Source organism: Borostomias antarcticus (assembly GCF_949987555.1).
Source record: "Borostomias antarcticus genome assembly, contig: scaffold_83, whole genome shotgun sequence".
Lineage (NCBI taxonomy): Eukaryota > Metazoa > Chordata > Actinopteri > Stomiiformes > Stomiidae > Borostomias > Borostomias antarcticus.
The window spans coordinates 410,923-429,549 of NW_028176176.1; the positions used below are offsets into that span (position 1 = coordinate 410,923).

Below are 18,627 nucleotides of genomic sequence, written 5' to 3' on the forward strand. Positions count from 1 at the left end.
CCCAGTCTCACCTGGCTAACCCAGTCTTACCTGGCTAACCCAGTCTTACCTGGCTAACCCAGTCTTACCTGGCTAACCCAGTCTTACCTGGCTAACCCAGTCTCACCTGGCTAACCCCAGTCTCACCTGGCTAACCCCAGTCTCACCTGGCTAACCCCAGTCTCACCTGGCTAACCCAGTCTCACCTGGCTAACCCAGTCTTACCTGGCTAACCCAGTCTTACCTGGCTAACCCAGTCTCACCTGGCTAACCCAGTCTTACCTGGCTAACCCAGTCTCACCTGGCTAACCCCAGTCTCACCTGGCTAACCCAGTCTTACCTGGCTAACCCAGTCTCACCTGGCTAACCCAGTCTTACCTGGCTAACCCAGTCTCACCTGGCTAACCCAGTCTTACCTGGCTGCCGGTGATGGTCCAGGTGATGGAGGGGAGGGGCTGTCCGTGGGCCTCACAGCTCAGGTTGAGCAGCTTCCCGGCAGCCTCCTCCATCTGCTCCTCCCTGTCAGCCTGGCTCACCTGCGGGGCCCCTGGGGGAGCAGGCTCAGTGTTAGAACAAGTGTCATCATGACAACAATACACTCTTGTTCCTGTGACTCACCCAAAGGTTCCCTGACATTCCTTTCTCATATTGACTCGCCAAGTACCGGACTCGTGCTAACTAACTCTCCCTGCCTGTATCTCATCAATACTAACTCTCCCTGCCTGTATCTCATCAATACTAACTCTCCCTGCCTGTATCTCATCAATACTAACTCTCCCTGCCTGTATCTCATCAATACTAACTCTCCCTGCCTGTATCTCATCAATACTAACGCTCCCTGCCTGTATCTCATCAATACTAACTCTCCCTGCCTGTATCTCATCAATACTAACTCTCCCTGCCTGTATCTCATCAATACTAACTCTCCCTGCCTGTATCTCATCAATACTAACTCTCCCTGCCTGTATCTCATCAATACTAACTCTCCCTTCCTGTATCTCATCAATACTAAGTCCCTGCTGGTGACCTTGGCGGTGGTGACTCACCCTGGACGATGATGTGGACCAAGCCGCTGGTACGCAGGCCGGGCAGAGAGGGGACCGTCACCTCACACACGTACTCCCCCGCCATGTCATAGGTGGCATCCTGCAGGACCAGCATGTGGCCTGTGCCAACCTGATGCCCGTTCTACACACACACACACACACACACATGCACACACACACGTACACGCCAATGAAAACAAGAACTCCAATCACTTCTTATATCCTCGTAGGGTACACTGTTAAGTGATGTACCAGATGTGCTATTTGATGGTCACCTTGAGCCAGACCGTGGAGGTGTCCAGGGAGGAGAGGGCGTTGCAGGTGGCGGTCAGACTCTCCCCTCGGTACATGACCTCTGTGTCCTCAGGCACGACCACTGCTGGGTCCAGATCTGGACACATGGGAGGGGTTAGGAGAAAGTCACATCTTATGCATACTGTATTGTATTGTATTTTTGCACCTTACATTTGAGTAATTTCTATTTTTATTGATATTTTATTGTTATTTTATTGTTATTACTATTGCACTCTTTTTATTTATTTATTATTACTTAGTAGACCTAGGATGTGTGCACTGGAGGACAAAGCAAAGTAAGAATGTCATTGTGTGGTGAAGCCACTGTGTCTAACCATGCACATGACAATAAACATCTTGAATCTTCAATGCACTGCCTTTGGATGTGTGTGTGTGTGTGTGTGTGTGTGTGTGTGTGTGTCAGACTGAGGACTCTACGCATACAGTATCTCACCTCAAATGTAGGGGCTATGTCTGCACATCTGTTGTAAACTGTGCTAGTAACTAAACACACCCACATACAAATGTGTGTGTGTGTGTGTGTGTGTGTGTGTGTGTGTGTGTGTGTGTGACTCACAGTGGACGGTGAGTTGTACGTCTCCAACGACGCCCGAGTTGGGGTCCAGGTCCAGAGAGCGGCACTGGTAGACCCCGCTGTCGGTCCGCGTCACCATAGACAGGACCAGCACATCGTCACTGGACTCCAGAACCACCTCAGGATCCTACAGCAGGAGGACATGAGAGAGACATCACCCTCTAGACCAGGACAACATCACCCTCTAGACCAGGACTACATCACCCTCTAGACCAGGACTACCAGCACATCACCCTCTAGACCAGGACTACATCACCCTCTAGACCAGGACTACATCACCCTCTAGACCAGGACTACATCACCCTCTAGACCAGGACTACATCACCCTCTAGACCAGGACTACATCACCCTCTAGACCAGGACTACATCACCCTCTAGACCAGGACTACATCACCCTCTAGACCAGGACTACATCACCCTCTAGACCAGGACTACATCACCCTCTAGACCAGGACTACATCACCCTCTAGACCAGGACTACATCACCCTCTAGACCAGGACTACATCACCCTCTAGACCAGGACTACATCACCCTCTAGACCAGGACTACATCACCCTCTAGACCAGGACTACCAGCACATCACCCTCTAGACCAGGACTACCAGCACATCACCCTCTAGACCAGGACTACATCACCCTCTAGACCAGGACTACATCACCCTCTAGACCAGGACTACATCACCCTCTAGACCAGGACTACATCACCCTCTAGACCAGGACTACATCACCCTCTAGACCAGGACTACATCACCCTCTAGACCAGGACTACCAGCACATCACCCTCTAGACCAGGACTACATCACCCTCTAGACCAGGACTACATCACCCTCTAGACCAGGACTACATCACCCTCTAGACCAGCACAACATCTACCTGAAGATGTGCACTGGTCAGCCAATCACTAGTACTGGAGCCTAGAGTGGTCACCCACACCTAGTGTAAGCCGACACTAAAAGCAATGTTTGTGAGGATGGGTTTGTGAGGTGGAATAAAGTATAGTTGAAACCATCCCTATAGGTTTCATGTATGGAAATGAACTGTACTTTTGTGTGTCACATTAATTTGCCCATTGTAGAAGGCAAGAAATGCCAAGGCCATGATGGTGCATTGGAATGGGGCTTCTAGTGTGTGATGACATCACGCTCCCCCTGTGAGGTCCTCTGTGACCTTCATAAATGAGCAGGGTCATGACGCAGCCACAGCGTCGTCCTCTGCCACCACCCAACCACTCAGGTCCTGACCCACCAATTAGAGGGCTAACCCAGAGCAAGCGCTCTGCTACGGCGCCGGTGACGGCTGAACGTGAGCATTGTGTGGGGAGACATGGGAACTAGAGCCGTCCTGGTCGCGCCGAGCCGTCTGATGTCTGGTCCAGAGACCTCGGAGTGCTCCGAAGACCTCCGGCAGAACTCTGGGGTCAGACAGCCCCTCACAAGGCTCACACACACACCTCCTACTGCCCCTCACAAGGCTCACACACACACCTCCTACTGCCCCTCACAAGGCTCACACACACATCTCCTACTGCCCCTCACAAGGCTCACACACACATCTCCTACTGCCCCTCACAAGGCTCACACACACACCTCCTACTGCCCCTCACAAGACTCACACACACATCTCCTACTGCCCCTCACAAGGCTCACACACACATCTCCTACTGCCCCTCACAAGACTCACACACACATCTCCTACTGCCCCTCACAAGGCTCACACACACATCTCCTACTGCCCCTCACAAGACTCACACACACATCTCCTACTGCCCCTCACAAGACTCACACACACATCTCCTACTGCCCCTCACAAGGCTCACACACACATCTCCTACTGCCCCTCACAAGGCTCACACACACATCTCCTACTGCCCCTCACAAGGCTCACACGTGTTGGTTGGGGGTTAGGGTTGGGGGTGGTTGGGGTGGGGGGGTGGGGGTTGGGGTGGTGGTTGGGGTGGGGGGGTGGTGGTTGGGGGTTAGGGTTGGGGGTGGGGGGGTGTTGGTTGGGGGTTAGGGTTGGGGGTGGTTGGGGTGTTGGTTGGGGGTGTTGGTTGGGGGTTAGGGTTGGGGGTGGTTGGGGTTGGGGGTTAGGGTTGGGGGTGGGGGGTGTTGGTTGGGGGTTAGGGTTGGGGGTGGTTGGGGTGGGGGGGTGGTGGTTGGGGGTTAGTGTTGGGGGTGGTTGGGGTGGTGGTTGGGGTGGGGGGGTGGTGGTTGGGGGTTAGGGTTGGGGGTGGTTGGGGTGGGGGGGTGGTGGTTGGGGGTTAGGGTTGGGGGTGGGGGGGTGTTGGTTGGGGGTTAGGGTTGGGGGTGGTTGGGGTGGGGGGGTGTTGGTTGGGGGTTAGGGTTGGGGGTGGTTGGGGTGGTTGGGGTGGTGGTTGGGGTGGGGGGGTGGTGGTTGGGGGTTAGGGTTGGGGGTGGTTGGGGTGGGGGGGTGGTGGTTGGGGGTTAGGGTTGGGGGTGGGGGGGTGTTGGTTGGGGGTTAGGGTTGGGGGTGGTTGGGGTGTTGGTTGGGGGTGTTGGTTGGGGGTTAGGGTTGGGGGTGGTTGGGGTGGGGGGGTGGTGGTTGGGGGTTAGGGTTGGGGGTGGGGGGTGTTGGTTGGGGGTGTTGGTTGGGGGTTAGGGTTGGGGGTGGTTGGGGTGGGGGGGTGGATTCATTCTTACTTGTTCTCGGTAGAAAACAAAGGGTGGTGGGGGGTTGCCGTCGCCCTGGCAACGCAGCTCCACAGTGTCCCCTTCTTTGAGCAGACCCTGGGGTGATTCCTTCCACAGCTCCAGCACGGTTGTCGGGTCTGGGGTGGAGGGTCGTGTGGGGGGTGAGGGGGGGTGAGGACAAAAAAAGAACATAAAAGGGGAGGGGGGGGGGGGGGGGGGTCATAAATCAAGGGGGCTTATTCAGGCTTGGTAAAGTCACCGCGCCACGGCGTGATTTACAAGCGAGTCGTTTGCTCAAAGCTGACAACCATGACGACTGTTTTGCTACTCGCCGCCGCGACGCGCTAAATTGGTTGAAACAACCGTTGACGCATCGAGAAAACATGGTGGCTAATTGGATTAGAAGCCCCGAAGCTAGAGGCCTGGTGGTTCCTGATTGAATAAGACCTCACTTCATTTTGACACTGGAGTAGCTGATGGCTTGTTTTGGGGTCTGCAGACTATTAGGTTAGTTTCAAACGTTAATCTCACCCACACTGTGTTGATCTGTGGCTTGATGGGTTTCTGTGCATCATTAGATGAAAGACTACAGTACGTCCGCTACTGAGGCCTGTGAGCACTAAAAACCCTCGCCACACCTCAGCTACGGGGCAGTGGTGAGCAGCCCAATCACCTCAGCTACGGGGGAGTGGTGAGCAGCCCAATCACCTCAGCTACGGGGGAGTGGTGAGCAGCCCAATCACCTCAGCTAGGGGGCAGTGGTGAGCAGCCCAATCACCTCAGCTACGGGGCAGTGGTGAGCAGCCCAATCACCTCAGCTAGGGGGCAGTGGTGAGCAGCCCAATCACCTCAGCTACGGGGCAGTGGTGAGCAGCCCAATCACCTCAGCTACGGGGCAGTGGTGAGCAGCCCATTATTATATGGAAATGTAGCCAGGATGCTAACATACTGTTGCATTAGTATATTCTCTGGTGAGCGGGTCTATCGGGTACAGTGTTGGAAGTAACTGATTACAAAGTATCAGACTATTACAAAGATTACTGTAATCAGATTATTTTTTCCAGTAACTTGTAATGTAAGGGATTACTTTTTAATTTTTAATAATCAGATTAAAGTTACCGATCGAATAAAATTGTGATTACTTTGAGCTACTTACACGCATGCCTGCTCCTTTTCATGTGGTTGATATGCACATGCGGACTCTGCAGTCGTGGCTGAACTGACTGTTCATGTCATCAGGGTCGAGATGGGCCAAGAGGGCTGGTCTAGGATCAGATTTTCTAGTGTCTATCATGATCTAAGATGCAAAACTGATCCTAGATCAGCACTTCTATGATTTGGGTAAGGAATGATCTGGTTTTAGAAAGTAACTCAAAAGTAACTAGTAATCTGATTACTTTTCAGAGAGAGTAATTAGTAAAGTAATCTAATTACAATTTAAAGAAAACAATCAGTAACTTTACTTGATAACTTTTATGCAGTAGCTTGCCCAACACTGGTGGGGTATAACGTAAGGGTCTTACAGTGGACGGTGACGTTGACGCCCCTGGACTCCGCTGTCCTCGCCGCTCCGGGGACGTAGTAGCTGACCTCGCAGGAGAAGTGGGCGTCCTTGTCCTCCTTGGTCACTTTGTACTGCAGGTCACTCTGGACCGAGAAGAAGCCACTGGACTCCCGGGTCACCAGAGTCACTATGTTGACCACTGAGGGAAGAGCAGCACAGATCTCTCAGAAGCACATATCTCTCAGGGTCTCTCTCATCTGAGTCCCTGATGCTTCACCAACATCAACAACTTGGCCGTGATATGTTCTTTTTTTAAAAGGCATTTCTGCTTTATTCTGATAGGACAGTGTAGGTGACAGACAGGAAAGGTGAGAGAGAGAGAGGCGAAGACATGCAGCAAGGGGCGTGGGCCGGATTTGAACCCACGCCGCTGCAGAAAGGACTAGCCTTTACATGGTAAGCGCCCCAACCCGTTGAGCTAACAGGGCGCCCCTTGGCCATGATATTTTCACACTTGGATGGTTCGTCACTTCCTGTCAATGAGCGGCAGGCTGTGTAAATGTTCAGAGGTGATCCTGAATCCTGCTCCTACTCACCCCCCTGTGCTGGGGCCAGGGCCACGCTGTCCCGGTACCAGGTGATGTTCTGCTTGGGGTAACCATTCCTGGACTCGCACGATGCAACCTGAACACACACACATGTGCTTCAAACTGAAGTGGCCTCCACAAAGTCTGTACATTAATATCAGGGGCAGTTGCAGGCATGTAAAGGCAGTTAATATCAGGTGCAGTTGCAGGCATGTAAAGGCAAAGGCCGTAAACAGCTATTAGAAGAAACTCACCCGAGAAACTCACCCGAGAAACTTACCCGCCAGTGCCGACATCATCTGTCTCTTCTCTCTTTCTCTTCAATGAACTACCCTTGTCTTCGTGATCCGTTACCAATGCACGGTCCATTTCGAGAAATTAGGATTTATAATATATGTGGTGTAGAGATAAATCAATAAATAATAACTACTGATAGTGAAATGCTCTCTATCGTGGAAAGGCACTTCCTCGTGTGCTCTAATTGGCTGCAGGAATCAAGACGCTCAAGCGTGCAATTTGGCCGACCAATGACGGCCCGGATACAGGGATCACGTGGACTGTGTTTGGACAGGCTACCTTGCCTCGCGTCACCAGACAGACTTATGGTGCGTTCGTTTATAACTGGGAGGTGTTATGGTGCATTCGTTTATAACTGGGAGGTGTTATGGTGCATTCGTTTATAACTGGGAGGTGCAAATTGCGACTTGCTACAGGAATGATTAAATAAAACACCTCATGAACTCGCACTTCCTCGTCGTGAATTCAGATATGTTTCTCAGCCCCCAGTTGCTCGAATTGCAGCCCCCAGTTGCTGTGATATAATGGTATATAGATATAACTAGGTAACTGTGATATGGTATATAGATATAACTAGGTAACTGTGATATAATGGTATATAGATATAACTAGGTAACTGTGATATGGTATATAGATATAACTAGGTAACTGTGATATAATGGTATATAGATATAACTAGGTAACTGTGATATAATGGTATATAGATATAACTAGGTAACTGTGATATAATGGTATATAGATATAACTAGGTAACTGATATAATGGTATATATCTGAATGCACACAGGTCGGAGGTAGGTATTTTGCTATTTGCGACTTGCCACCTCCGAACACAAACGAACGCACCATAACACCCATGGGTCCAACAAAATACAATCAAACACAAAAACAACAACACGTGCCGGTGGAAAATTCTGGCTGTCCACTACTCTCTTTGAAAACACATTCGAGAAAAGACATTTAGATGTCACAATTACCCAGATTTCCTGGCATTATCTGATGTGTACTACAAAATATGGCGTATTTTATATAAAGCCATGTAATAGGACGCCACTGGAATCCACCTTGTTTGTTATTTCTCTGTAAGGATGTAAAACCCCTACTACAGGTATGATTATGCCGTAATATGACGAGAAGGTGAGACCAGTCATGAGCAACTCTTGAAATCAGACCACAAATATAAAATAGACGAAAACAACATTTAAATAGGCCATGTAAAAAATATATGTTTATTTTTTTTTAAACCGAACAAATTGGCGTCAAACCTTATGCCAAGCTTTTCAACAGCGCAGAACTACAACATTTTTGCTGTATCCTTTCATAAATATTTACAAGTCATTGTTATTAATGTCTCTTACAGTCCTCCAGCAGGCGTCCATAACGCTGCGCGCAGGGGACAGTAGCGGCGCGTGTGGGCTTTGTCCCCAGTCTCGTCACATATGGGACAGGTGTAGCTCCTCAGGATGGGACAGACCAGCCTCCCGTCCCTCGCCCTCAGCCGGTGGGACAGGTAGATCCCCGCCGCTTCCCCGTTCCGCCTGCAGAAGCCGCACCACTCAGACGAGGCCAGGCTGTCGTGCGTCGGGTCCGAGGGGCTGCTGCCGGGTCTCGTGCTCACAGAGTCTCCCTGGGGTCCCTGGTCCTCCGGTCCGAGCTGGTTGGGCCTCGAGGGTCCCCTCTCCATCTCCACCCCACTCAGGTGTCCCCTCTCCATCTCCACCCCACTCAGGTGTCCCCTCTCCATCTCCACCCCACTCAGGTGTCCCCTCTCCATCTCCACCCCACTCAGCTGCTCCAGCAGCTTCCCTAGATTCATATAGTCGCGCCACATATCGAAGTCATTGCTTGGGACGAGGCTGGTGACTCCTGCAAGGCTAAGTCTCGGCATTGTGCTTTTTCGTGGTTGTCAGTATGGGGGGTTTGAGCCCCAGAGTATTTATAGTCGTCTGGGACTGACTCCTGAATTGAAACATTGTATGAACCTGTCTGGACCACGGGATGGACGTGTGTCAGTCTGGCGCCACTGAGTGAAAACATTGACACGTGACTTGCTTTGTTTTGACTGTCTCCTTTGGTAGCCCTTTGATCACAACATATTAAAGGTCCATTCTCACTGCCGCGGTGCGGAAATGCGGGACGGATTTGCGGAATATTCGCGCAACGCTTTTCCGCGTCTAAACCATACACACAGACGCGGTGCGGACGCGGTGCGGATTTTCGCGTTATGTTCGCATTTCCCGCAGAAACATAAAATCCATGCAGTGTGAAGATGGACGAGAGTAGCTGCAGCAGCGACGATGACATTATTGCCATTGCTTACATTGAATTAGTTATGAATGCACTGTATATATTATCTGTAATCTGAATTAACTGCTGCTTTTACAAAAATAACATTTTCATAACAATGTTGTCAGTTGAGCAAGGATGTAGAACCTGGACACATACATACAAAGCCTACAAAAGGTGTGTTCATCAGTAATCAGTAGTAGTGTAGTGTGGGTGTATGACTAGTGTGTGAGTGTAGCGTGTTAAGGTGCAAAACAGAAAAGCCACAAAGAAACAAAAGGGTCGGGGTGGAGAAATATGGAGTTATATTGATGTTATAAACTTCAACTCTGAATATGCAAGTCACCATGGTGTCAGGTGATGCTGTGGTGTCAGGTGATGCTGTGGTGTAAGGTGGTGCTGTGGCGTTGGCTGGTACGCAGCACCATATTCTGCCTCATGTAGGAGCTGAGTGATTTTTAGCCTCACCAAGGACTGTCCCTCTGGGGCAAGCCTTCTAATCTGGGGTGCCAAACCCAGAAGAAAGCTCTGCACCCAATCCTGGTCTTCCTGGGCCTGACTTTCCCTGGCCAGCTGCCTATCTTCCTTCCGCCTAAGGTACTGCTCTAGGACTTCACCTTCCCTGGGTTTGGCCCTCCTCTGTGGTGCAGCTGATGCATCTCCTGCCTGGCTGCGGACATCGGCTGCCTGCTCCCCACTCTCACTGTCCTCATCTGGCTGTGTGTGCTCATCTCCCTCTCTCTCCTCAATATTACTGTCAGTCCTGTTGTAAAATGCAACTTTAAATCAAACCATGCAGTGATCATTTTAAGTCTTCCATTAAGATAATCATCAAAAACAGTAGTATGTAATGGTTGTGCTCCGTCATCATCACTTTACCTCCTGTCGGCCAATGTCGGCTCTATGAATGACATCGCATCCATAAATTTCCTTTTTTTTTTTGGCCTTTCCCCCTGCCTGGCCACTTTTGGTATCGTTGCTCAGTCTTCTTTCCTTTATGTAGGTGTCGCGGAGGTTCTTCCACCTATTCTTGACTATTTCCACTAGAAGAAAACAATAATAATGTGTGATTACAGTATCAAGAAGGACTACATATTTATGTTGAAACATGCAGCTTTTACTGAGAGACAGACAATTTTGTAGATATAAAGTAGTAGCCTTCAACAATGACAGTCATATATATATATATGTATCTAACTGTTATAGCATAGATTTTAGTCCCCGCAGGCCTGTCGTGCTCCTGTCTGATCAAGTGAGCCTGTATGGCACTGACAGACATTTATGTATATATTATGTGTCTTACTGTAAAGACACATAATATATACATGAAAGGACATTGACTTCCCTTTGTGTAGGACCTGCGCTATAAAAATACAATTTGTTTTGATTACTGGGCACGCCACGCCCACGTCTTGTCAATGGAGGTAGTTGTCAAGGGAGCTAGTAGCTATCTACCCAACAGTGATAGGCTGAACAACGCTGGTATGGAACGTGGACCCCCAATAAAGAATTATGAATGTGTACAACGAGCATCAACTAATGTGGATCTGACAAAATCAAATGTATTGGTAGTCAAGCAAACGGTACCGAGTACTCAGTAACGTAACGTAACGTTAGCTACCCTGATGCCAAGCTAACATTAACTTAGCTAGCGAGCTAACGTTTTACAAGCTTCAACATTAACTTTCTTTAGCACTTACCACTCTCACCGAAGCCACCAAGCAGGACAATGGACTGCCAGACGTTGTCTTTTAATTCATTGTTCATGAAATCATCCCGTCTTTTGTCATATAGGACGGGATGCTGTGAAACTATATTAATCTGCATTTCTCCCATATTGTCCCGAGTGCCTGACGTCACTATAAACAAACCATTTCATTGGTCCAGCTGTGTGTAGTTTCGCCGGCGAATTCCGCAGGGGTCAAAGTCTGGGCGGAGTATTTTTTCACCGCACAAAAGTTCCGCCCCGGTGTGCAAACTTCCATTAGAACCCATGAAATCAGCTTTTATACTTTTCCGCGCGAATATTCGCGCTCAGTGAGAATGGACTTTAAGGAAGGTTTAAAAGGAAAATATTGGCAGGAAAAAGAACAACACGCATAGTAATTGCACAACAAAAAGCATTGGCCTAAGCATCCACTGTGCTTATATAGCTTTAATAGAAGGTTAGCCTATAAAATAACACTTTAATGATTGCAATTTCAGATTTGTAATAAATATAAATCGACATGGATTTATTTGTGCATGCAATCTGATGGCTGGATTTGGATTGGATTTGGATTACATGGAATTATGGAATGTATAAGTGAATGCTGTTGTGGTTTTGGACACCCAGATGTCAGGCAGAGTGCATCAGAAGCGGCAGAACGAGGGAGCGGTTAAAAGGGGCTTTGCTCAAAGTTCATTTGAAGGTAATACAGCGTCAGTTCTCTCGTCTCCTGACCTGCTCACCCCAAAACTGCCTAGCAACGCTCTCCTGACCTGCTCACCCCAAAACTGCCTAGCAACGCTCTCCTGACCTGCTCACCCCAAAACTGCCTAGCAACGCTCTCCTGACCTGCTCACCCCAAAACTGCCTAGCAACGCTCTCCTGACCTCCTCACCCCAAAACTGCCTAGCAACGCTCTCCTGACCTGCTCACCCCAAAACTGCCTAGCAACGCTCTCCTGACCTGCTCACCCCAAAACTGCCTAGCAACGCTCTCCTGACCTGCTCACCCCAAAACTGCCTAGCAACGCTCTCCTGACCTCCTCACCCCAAAACTGCCTAGCAACGCTCTCCTGACCTGCTCACCCCAAACTGCCTAGCAACGCTCTCCTGACCTGCTCACCCCAAAACTGCCTAGCAACGCTCTCCTGACCTCCTCACCCCAAAACTGCCTAGCAACGCTCTCCTGACCTCCTCACCCCAAAACTGCCTAGCAACGCTCTCCTGACCTGCTCACCCCAAACTGCCTAGCAACGCTCTCCTGACCTGCTCACCCCAAACTGCCTAGCAACGCTCTCCTGACCTGCTCACCCCAAAACTGCCTAGCAACGCTCTCCTGACCTCCTCACCCCAAAACTGCCTAGCAACGCCACACAATTGCACTGGCACCTTCATGATCAGACCGATTCATTGATTGATTTTGAAATAATGTTAAAATACATATAGTTCGTTACCAATTGGGCAACGTCATAAGACAAGAACAGTGTTCAAACAATCACTCAATCAATCCCAAGTGCTTTTCAGTGTCACAATACACTTCACATAGGTGAGAACTGTGAAAAGAGCACTTTCTGTCCCAAATACAGTAGAGAAAGGTTCTGTTAGTGAGGCTGGTTAAACTACAGATAATGCCCCCTCAATATGAGGGTGAAGTGGGTTCAGGAGTCCATGGTTCGATTTCATAACTGTACGTTTATCATACATTGTAAGTTTGTACATTGGTGGTACGTTTATCATATGTGTGGGGTGAGAGCTGTTCTACTACATCCAAAGCACCCGGACAGTCCATCCAGAACCGGACAGTCCATCCAGAACACGTAGACCTACAGTACAGGAGACTGTTTCTGGACCTTCAGTTGGTGAGGCTAGCTCAACTACACATTGCGCCCCCTGAAAACTGATTCAGAAGGGTGAGAGGAATAAGACCACAAATATAAAATAGACGAAAACAACATTTAAATAGGCCATGTAAAAAATATATGTTTATTTTTTTTTAAACCGAACAAATTGGCGTCAAACCTTATGCCAAGCTTTTCAACAGCGCAGAACTACAACATTTTTGCTGTATCCTCTCATAAATATTTACAAGTCATTGTTATTAATGTCTCTTACAGTCCTCCAGCAGGCGTCTCCATAACTCTGCGCGCAGGGGACAGTAGCGGCGCGTGTGGGCTTTGTCCCCAGTCACGTCACATATGGGACAGGTGTAGCTCCTCAGGATGGGACAGACCAGCCTCCCGTCCCTCGCCCTCAGCCGGTGGGACCGGTAGATCCCCGCCGCTTCCCCGTTCTTCCTGCAGAAGCCGCACCACTCAGACGAGGCCAGGCTGTCGTGCGTCGGGTCCGAGGGGCTGCTGCCGGGTCTCGTGCTCACAGAGTCTCCCTGGGGTCCCTGGTCCTCCGGTCCGAGCTGGTTGGGCCTCGAGGGTCCCCTCTCCATCTCCACCCCACTCAGGTGTCCCCTCTCCATCTCCACCCCACTCAGGTGTCCCCTCTCCATCTCCACCCCACTCAGGTGTCCCCTCTCCATCTCCACCCCACTCAGGTGTCCCCTCTCCATCTCCGCCCCAGCGTTCAGCATGTCCCTCAGGGCTGCTTGCCGCAGGCTGTGACCCGGGACACGGAACAGGCCCTCCACATGGAGGTCTAAGGAGAGAGAGGGGGGGGTTACGGACAGTCGAGGAGAGAGCTAAGTACAGAGAGAGAGAGAGGATGGAGGGAGGGAGCAACAGGCACAAAAAAGCATGGGGAGGAGATATGGCCGAGAGAAAAAGATGGAGGAAGATGGAGGCCGACAAAGTGAAAAGAGAGAGAGAAAGAGGAAAGTGCTTTGCAATCAATTATTGACTTGGCCCGTTCTCTCCCAGTGTCCACTTTCAGGAGACGACATCATCCCCAGCTAGAAATAGACCATGAGCTCATTCTCTCTCAACTAAGTTACAAAACAGCTAAGAAAACACACCTTCAGAGAGACAGGGTAAGCATGAATAACATTAGATGGTTATGACAGGGTTAATTACGAATGATGAAGGCCTAATGTTCTTAATAAGAACTTCTTATAGGTATTACGGGAGTAAAGATATATCGTAAGCCGGGTCAACTCACTCTTGCTGAGGTACTCGATGAGCTGGTAGACCTGTGCTATTCCTTCCTCAGTCAGGGGTGCACCAAACACCACTCCTTTCTCTGAGAAAAAAAAAGCAAGCACCTCATAAAAAGCACTTCAAAAAAACATCAAACTGTGTCAGTTATAAGATTTAGGAAATAAAGACCTACTATACACCCTGCACCAGGGGTAGGAATCTCTAGGCACCTCAAGATTCGATTCTGATTCAGAGGGTAACGATGAGATTATAAAACGATAATCGATGCATCTGCATTTTTTATTGGTGTCTCGTGTTTGTTATGTTCCCAGAGTATTTCATTTGAGCTCGACACAACTTGCATACTGTGTGGCTCTCGTCCAGGTTATTTTCCCCTTGCCTCCATACTGTACATTCGCTTAGTGGATGCTGGTCGGATCTCTTTCTCAGCCAACTTCAGCAAAACTCAGTGCTCATGTTTGTTTTACGTCCGTTACGTAATTTTTGTTTCACCATCAAGCCACAAGGAATTTCAACGTGGGCCTTTTTTTTTTTTTTTTTTTTAAATTTCCAATTATGATCGCGATGCATCTGAGAATCCATTTTTCCTCCACCTTATCCAAATTGTGCTGGCATGGTTGTGATGTAGAGGGTATGCTGATACACTTGTTGTGGTACTGTCCTCTTGTTAAGCACTTCTAGTCGGATATTACTGAAAATGTGTCATGTTTTCTTAATATAGATATCGAACCTTGTCCGGTAACTTGTACACTATGTGTGAAAGTGGGGTGGCTACGGCACAACTAAAAAATGTACATAGTATTAGTCTACAACAGAGGTACTCAAATACAAATCCTAAAGGTCCACTTTTTTTTCTGCCAATAATCCAAAGGTCCGTCTTTTAAGAAAACTATTTTAATACAACCCAATGTTCAATGTATTGCTGGCAGCACAAAAATAATTTCCATGCAAATAGACAATGAATAATATTGTCTTGTATAAATAAGATACATATGTTATATGATGATATGTGATTGGGGGACTAATGGAACAGAAACAGACACTTTTCTCTATATTGTCTTTTGTATGTATGTAATATGTATTTATGCAAATGTTTTCATGACTTACATATTTGATTAAAATTCAAGTCAAATGTCATACAAGAACAAGATGACTGACACTGCTAGAATTTCAGTGTTAAAAATATTTTCCTTTGCAATATTGCAATTTTCTCAGAAAGTAATGAGCCCACTGAAACAACCCCGCCCCACCCCCCTAACACCTCCCTCTCCATCTGTAATTAATCCCCTCGTAACTAAACCCATCTTTACATCAGCTCAGGTTTTAACACTATCTCCTAAGCACTGGCTCTTTCACACCCCCTCACCAGGAACACTATCAGAAGGTAGTGGCTGACCTTTGCGTTTCAGGAAGTTAAGTGAGCGTAGGAAGCCGCCGGCGTGCAAGGGCAGTCTGGGCTCCGCCTCTCCTGTGAGCTGGGCGAACTCGTCCCCCGGGAGGTCGATCAGACGTGTGATGTTGCTAAGCACCAGCTCCGTGAAGGCCTGGGGCCTCTCGTGCCTCAGGCGCTCCACAAAGAAGTCAGGGTTGAAGATGACCGGCTGGCTGGATGGTGCAGGCTCCTGGCTGATAACTACACTGAACACCGTGCCTCTGGAGGGGGAGCGAGGGACAGATAGGAGAGCGACAGAGAAGGGGAGATGGATGGGGTGAGGGCGGAGGAGATGGACAGGAGGGGAGAAGGAGGAGATGGACAGGGAGATGGAGGAGATAATGGAGAAGGGTAGAGGGACAACTTAGCTAGCCTGTATCTTCATTTAACCTGTATTTAGACAGGTAACCTCGTTGTGAAAAGAGTCTCATTCTCAAGAAAGACCTAATCAAGACAAACAGTGACAATACAACACAAGGTACCAGACAGACAGGACATTCAATACAGAGGCAATTTAGGCAAAAATAGAACACAAAACATTAAATTGTTAGTTAGCTAGCTAACCTAGGTTTCAGGTAACAGTTAGCTAGCTAGTGGCTGCAGAATAGAGCAAGTTGGCTAGTTAAGTTAGTCTAGTCCTATTCAAAAATAATAATAACGGATGCCGAATGTTATTGGACTAAACTAAGTTAGCTAGGGTTCTGCGAAGCCGTCAAATCAGTGGAAACGATGCATAGATCAGCTAGCATTTCCTCGGACAAGAGCTAGATAGCTAGGTAGCATATCTTGCTAGTTAGGTGTTCACATGGATGTATAATAGAACATCGAATAGGGTGTTCACTAATGTTAGCATGCATAGCTATGCCTGGCTAGCTAGCATATATAACTAACGTTAATATTGTCAAGCTAACAATTATAAAACTTAATGATACATGTCAGGTCACATTAATTATCAACTGATTTGTTGAAATAGCCACACAAATGTACCTTCTGTTTGTTTCTTTGTCGCTTTTGTGAGGAACCTTTTCCGCTGCCATGTTCGACTTGAATCTTCCGCTGTTTACGCTCCTGCTAAGCTTCCGGTATCCCATTGGTCTGAAACTGTGATGACGCTGAAGGAGTGACTGCTGTCCCATGGGATCTTTTATTTCTGAAAAAAATATGTAAGATATGGTAGTCAATCGCAAGTGAGAAATATTTGTGTGACCCTATTTGAATTGCCATGACCATACAGATATGATGAGTGCCAGTGGCGGTTCTAGAAAGTTTTACCTGGGGTGGTAAAAGGGTGGCAAGAGGTTCCAGCAGGGGGGCAGAGGTTATCTGCATTCTCTAGTGACTTTTACAATATGAATCACATAATAAGAATGTAAAATCACCTTATCGAGCACTTAACCCAGTCCTTGCATGCAATAAAACCTTAGAACAATTACAGTTGTACAGTTTTTAATAGAAATGATTTTCAGCTCCCATCATTCCCAGGACAGATGTGTTGTTTTCAGCCATTATTTTGTATTCACCCCATGAAATCATTGCATTCACGTGTCTCTGACTTAGCATGTACATTAAACCCACTATCCCTAAAAGTGGCCTTTTTCCAATTGGAATATCCATTTTCAGATGCGTAAATACTCTTAGGGGCATTTGAAGAGGCAAAATGTCTGCATACAAAGCAGTGTGCTGCATCCTTGGATTGAGAATATTCCAGCCAGGGATGCTCTTTATACCACTCACTGTGGAAAGATCTTCTTGCCCCTCCCCATAAGGTTTGTGGAAAGGCGTTCAGATGTGGCTGCATCGGTCCATCAGTTTTATATTTCGATACTTCTAAAATGAGAGAAAAGAAGCAATTAGGGCAATTCATTTACTACTGTATAAGTACTTACTAAACAATTCAACTGTCCTACTCAAATCCCATCCGCCACTCACAGCCTAGTGTGAAGCACCTTGCATTAACTAAATCAGCCTAAACCATGCACAATTCTGAACATGTAGACTACAGTAAGAACCAACACCACAGGCTACACTAGCCAATATCCGAGAACATGAAAGCCATGTTATATAGAAATCTGTTAACAGTGAACTAATATACTGTACCATGAGGTCCAGCTGGACTTGTAGTATGGATCTGAGTGCCACTGCTCCTGTCGGTCTGTCCATCATTGTCCCTCTCTTCATCACTGTTCTGCTCTCCCCCTCTTTCTGAGTCACTTTCTTCTCTCTCTCTCTCAATGGCTCTGTCTCGGTCTCTGGTGTTTTGTTCTTCACAGTCATCACTCAGTTCTTCACGGCTCATTCCTCCCTTATTCATGCTTTTCTCTTCTCTTCCTTGACCGTTCTCCTGTCCCTTACTCTGCTCTTCGCCTTTGTCTGACTCCCCTCCTGTCTTTGTTTTTTTGGGTTGAAAAAAGCTGGCTATGCCACCACTTTTCTCCTTCCTTTTCATTTTTGCATCTGCTGGACCTACAGTATTCAAGAAAAGAGGGGGTTAAAGCCATGCCATACATAGTACTGGGTACTCAATTTATGAGCTAAGCTAGCAATTATGGCTGTAGCTAATAAGCAGTCAACTTTTGCTGTTGTAGATTTCGTGATTTTCTCTAAACACAGCACGCACCCACACCGTCCTACCTATCCCCATCTCACTATGACAGCCTCATTATTGTCTCACTTGCTAACGTAACACACGTACTGTGCTACTGCCCTACTAACACAGTACGTAAAACTGACGGGACACATTGGTGTAATTGTGGTAACTTTGCGACGGTACCAGCAGCGGACCTAGCTGACACCTAGCTGACACTTGCCTTTTCAGTCGCAAAATAACCAAAATAGCCGTCCTCAAGGACACTGTAAGGGAACGTAGCCGCCACTGCTGATTAAATCCGTAACTACGATGTAATTAAATAACGTGACAATGTGGTTACATCACAGTCCCAATCTGACTTTATTGGAAATGTGTCACAGTGGGTCAGAACATTTGTAAATTACTTAGGTTTTAATATAAATTTTGAAGTCATACAGTTACAGAATTGTAATAATGAGGAGAAATCCTGCATGTCTGTTTTGTGTGTAATTTCTCATTTACAGTTAATATTAACACTAAAGATTTGCAGTCTAGGCCTAATAAAAATAATGATAAAAAA

At 47.8% G+C, this 18,627-nt stretch overlaps 2 protein-coding genes across 2 annotated transcripts in view; both read right to left on the bottom strand.

Annotated features, from left to right (window-relative positions):
• The window catches only part of mcama (melanoma cell adhesion molecule a), a gene marked incomplete at both ends in the record, with an annotated part of 46,420 nt that extends 39,395 nt beyond the window's left edge, over positions 1-7,025 (bottom strand). Inside the window, 8 exons of the mRNA XM_084462647.1 lie at positions 396-526; positions 1,026-1,167; positions 1,301-1,416; positions 1,897-2,041; positions 4,575-4,702; positions 6,089-6,268; positions 6,666-6,753; positions 7,011-7,025. Of these exons, the coding sequence (XP_084318773.1) occupies positions 396-526; positions 1,026-1,167; positions 1,301-1,416; positions 1,897-2,041; positions 4,575-4,702; positions 6,089-6,268; positions 6,666-6,753; positions 7,011-7,025 (945 nt within the window). The remainder of the gene's footprint in view (positions 1-395; positions 527-1,025; positions 1,168-1,300; positions 1,417-1,896; positions 2,042-4,574; positions 4,703-6,088; positions 6,269-6,665; positions 6,754-7,010) is intronic.
• Positions 7,026-13,043: 6,018 nt separating this feature from the next.
• LOC311328721 (uncharacterized protein) lies at positions 13,044-16,518 on the bottom strand (the record flags this gene model as incomplete). Its single annotated transcript, XM_084462648.1, has 4 exons — positions 13,044-13,591; positions 14,051-14,131; positions 15,446-15,702; positions 16,469-16,518. The coding sequence occupies 4 exons, from the start codon at positions 16,516-16,518 to the stop codon at positions 13,044-13,046; spliced, it is 936 nt and encodes a 311-aa protein (XP_084318774.1).
• Between the last annotated feature and the right edge of the window lie 2,109 nt (positions 16,519-18,627).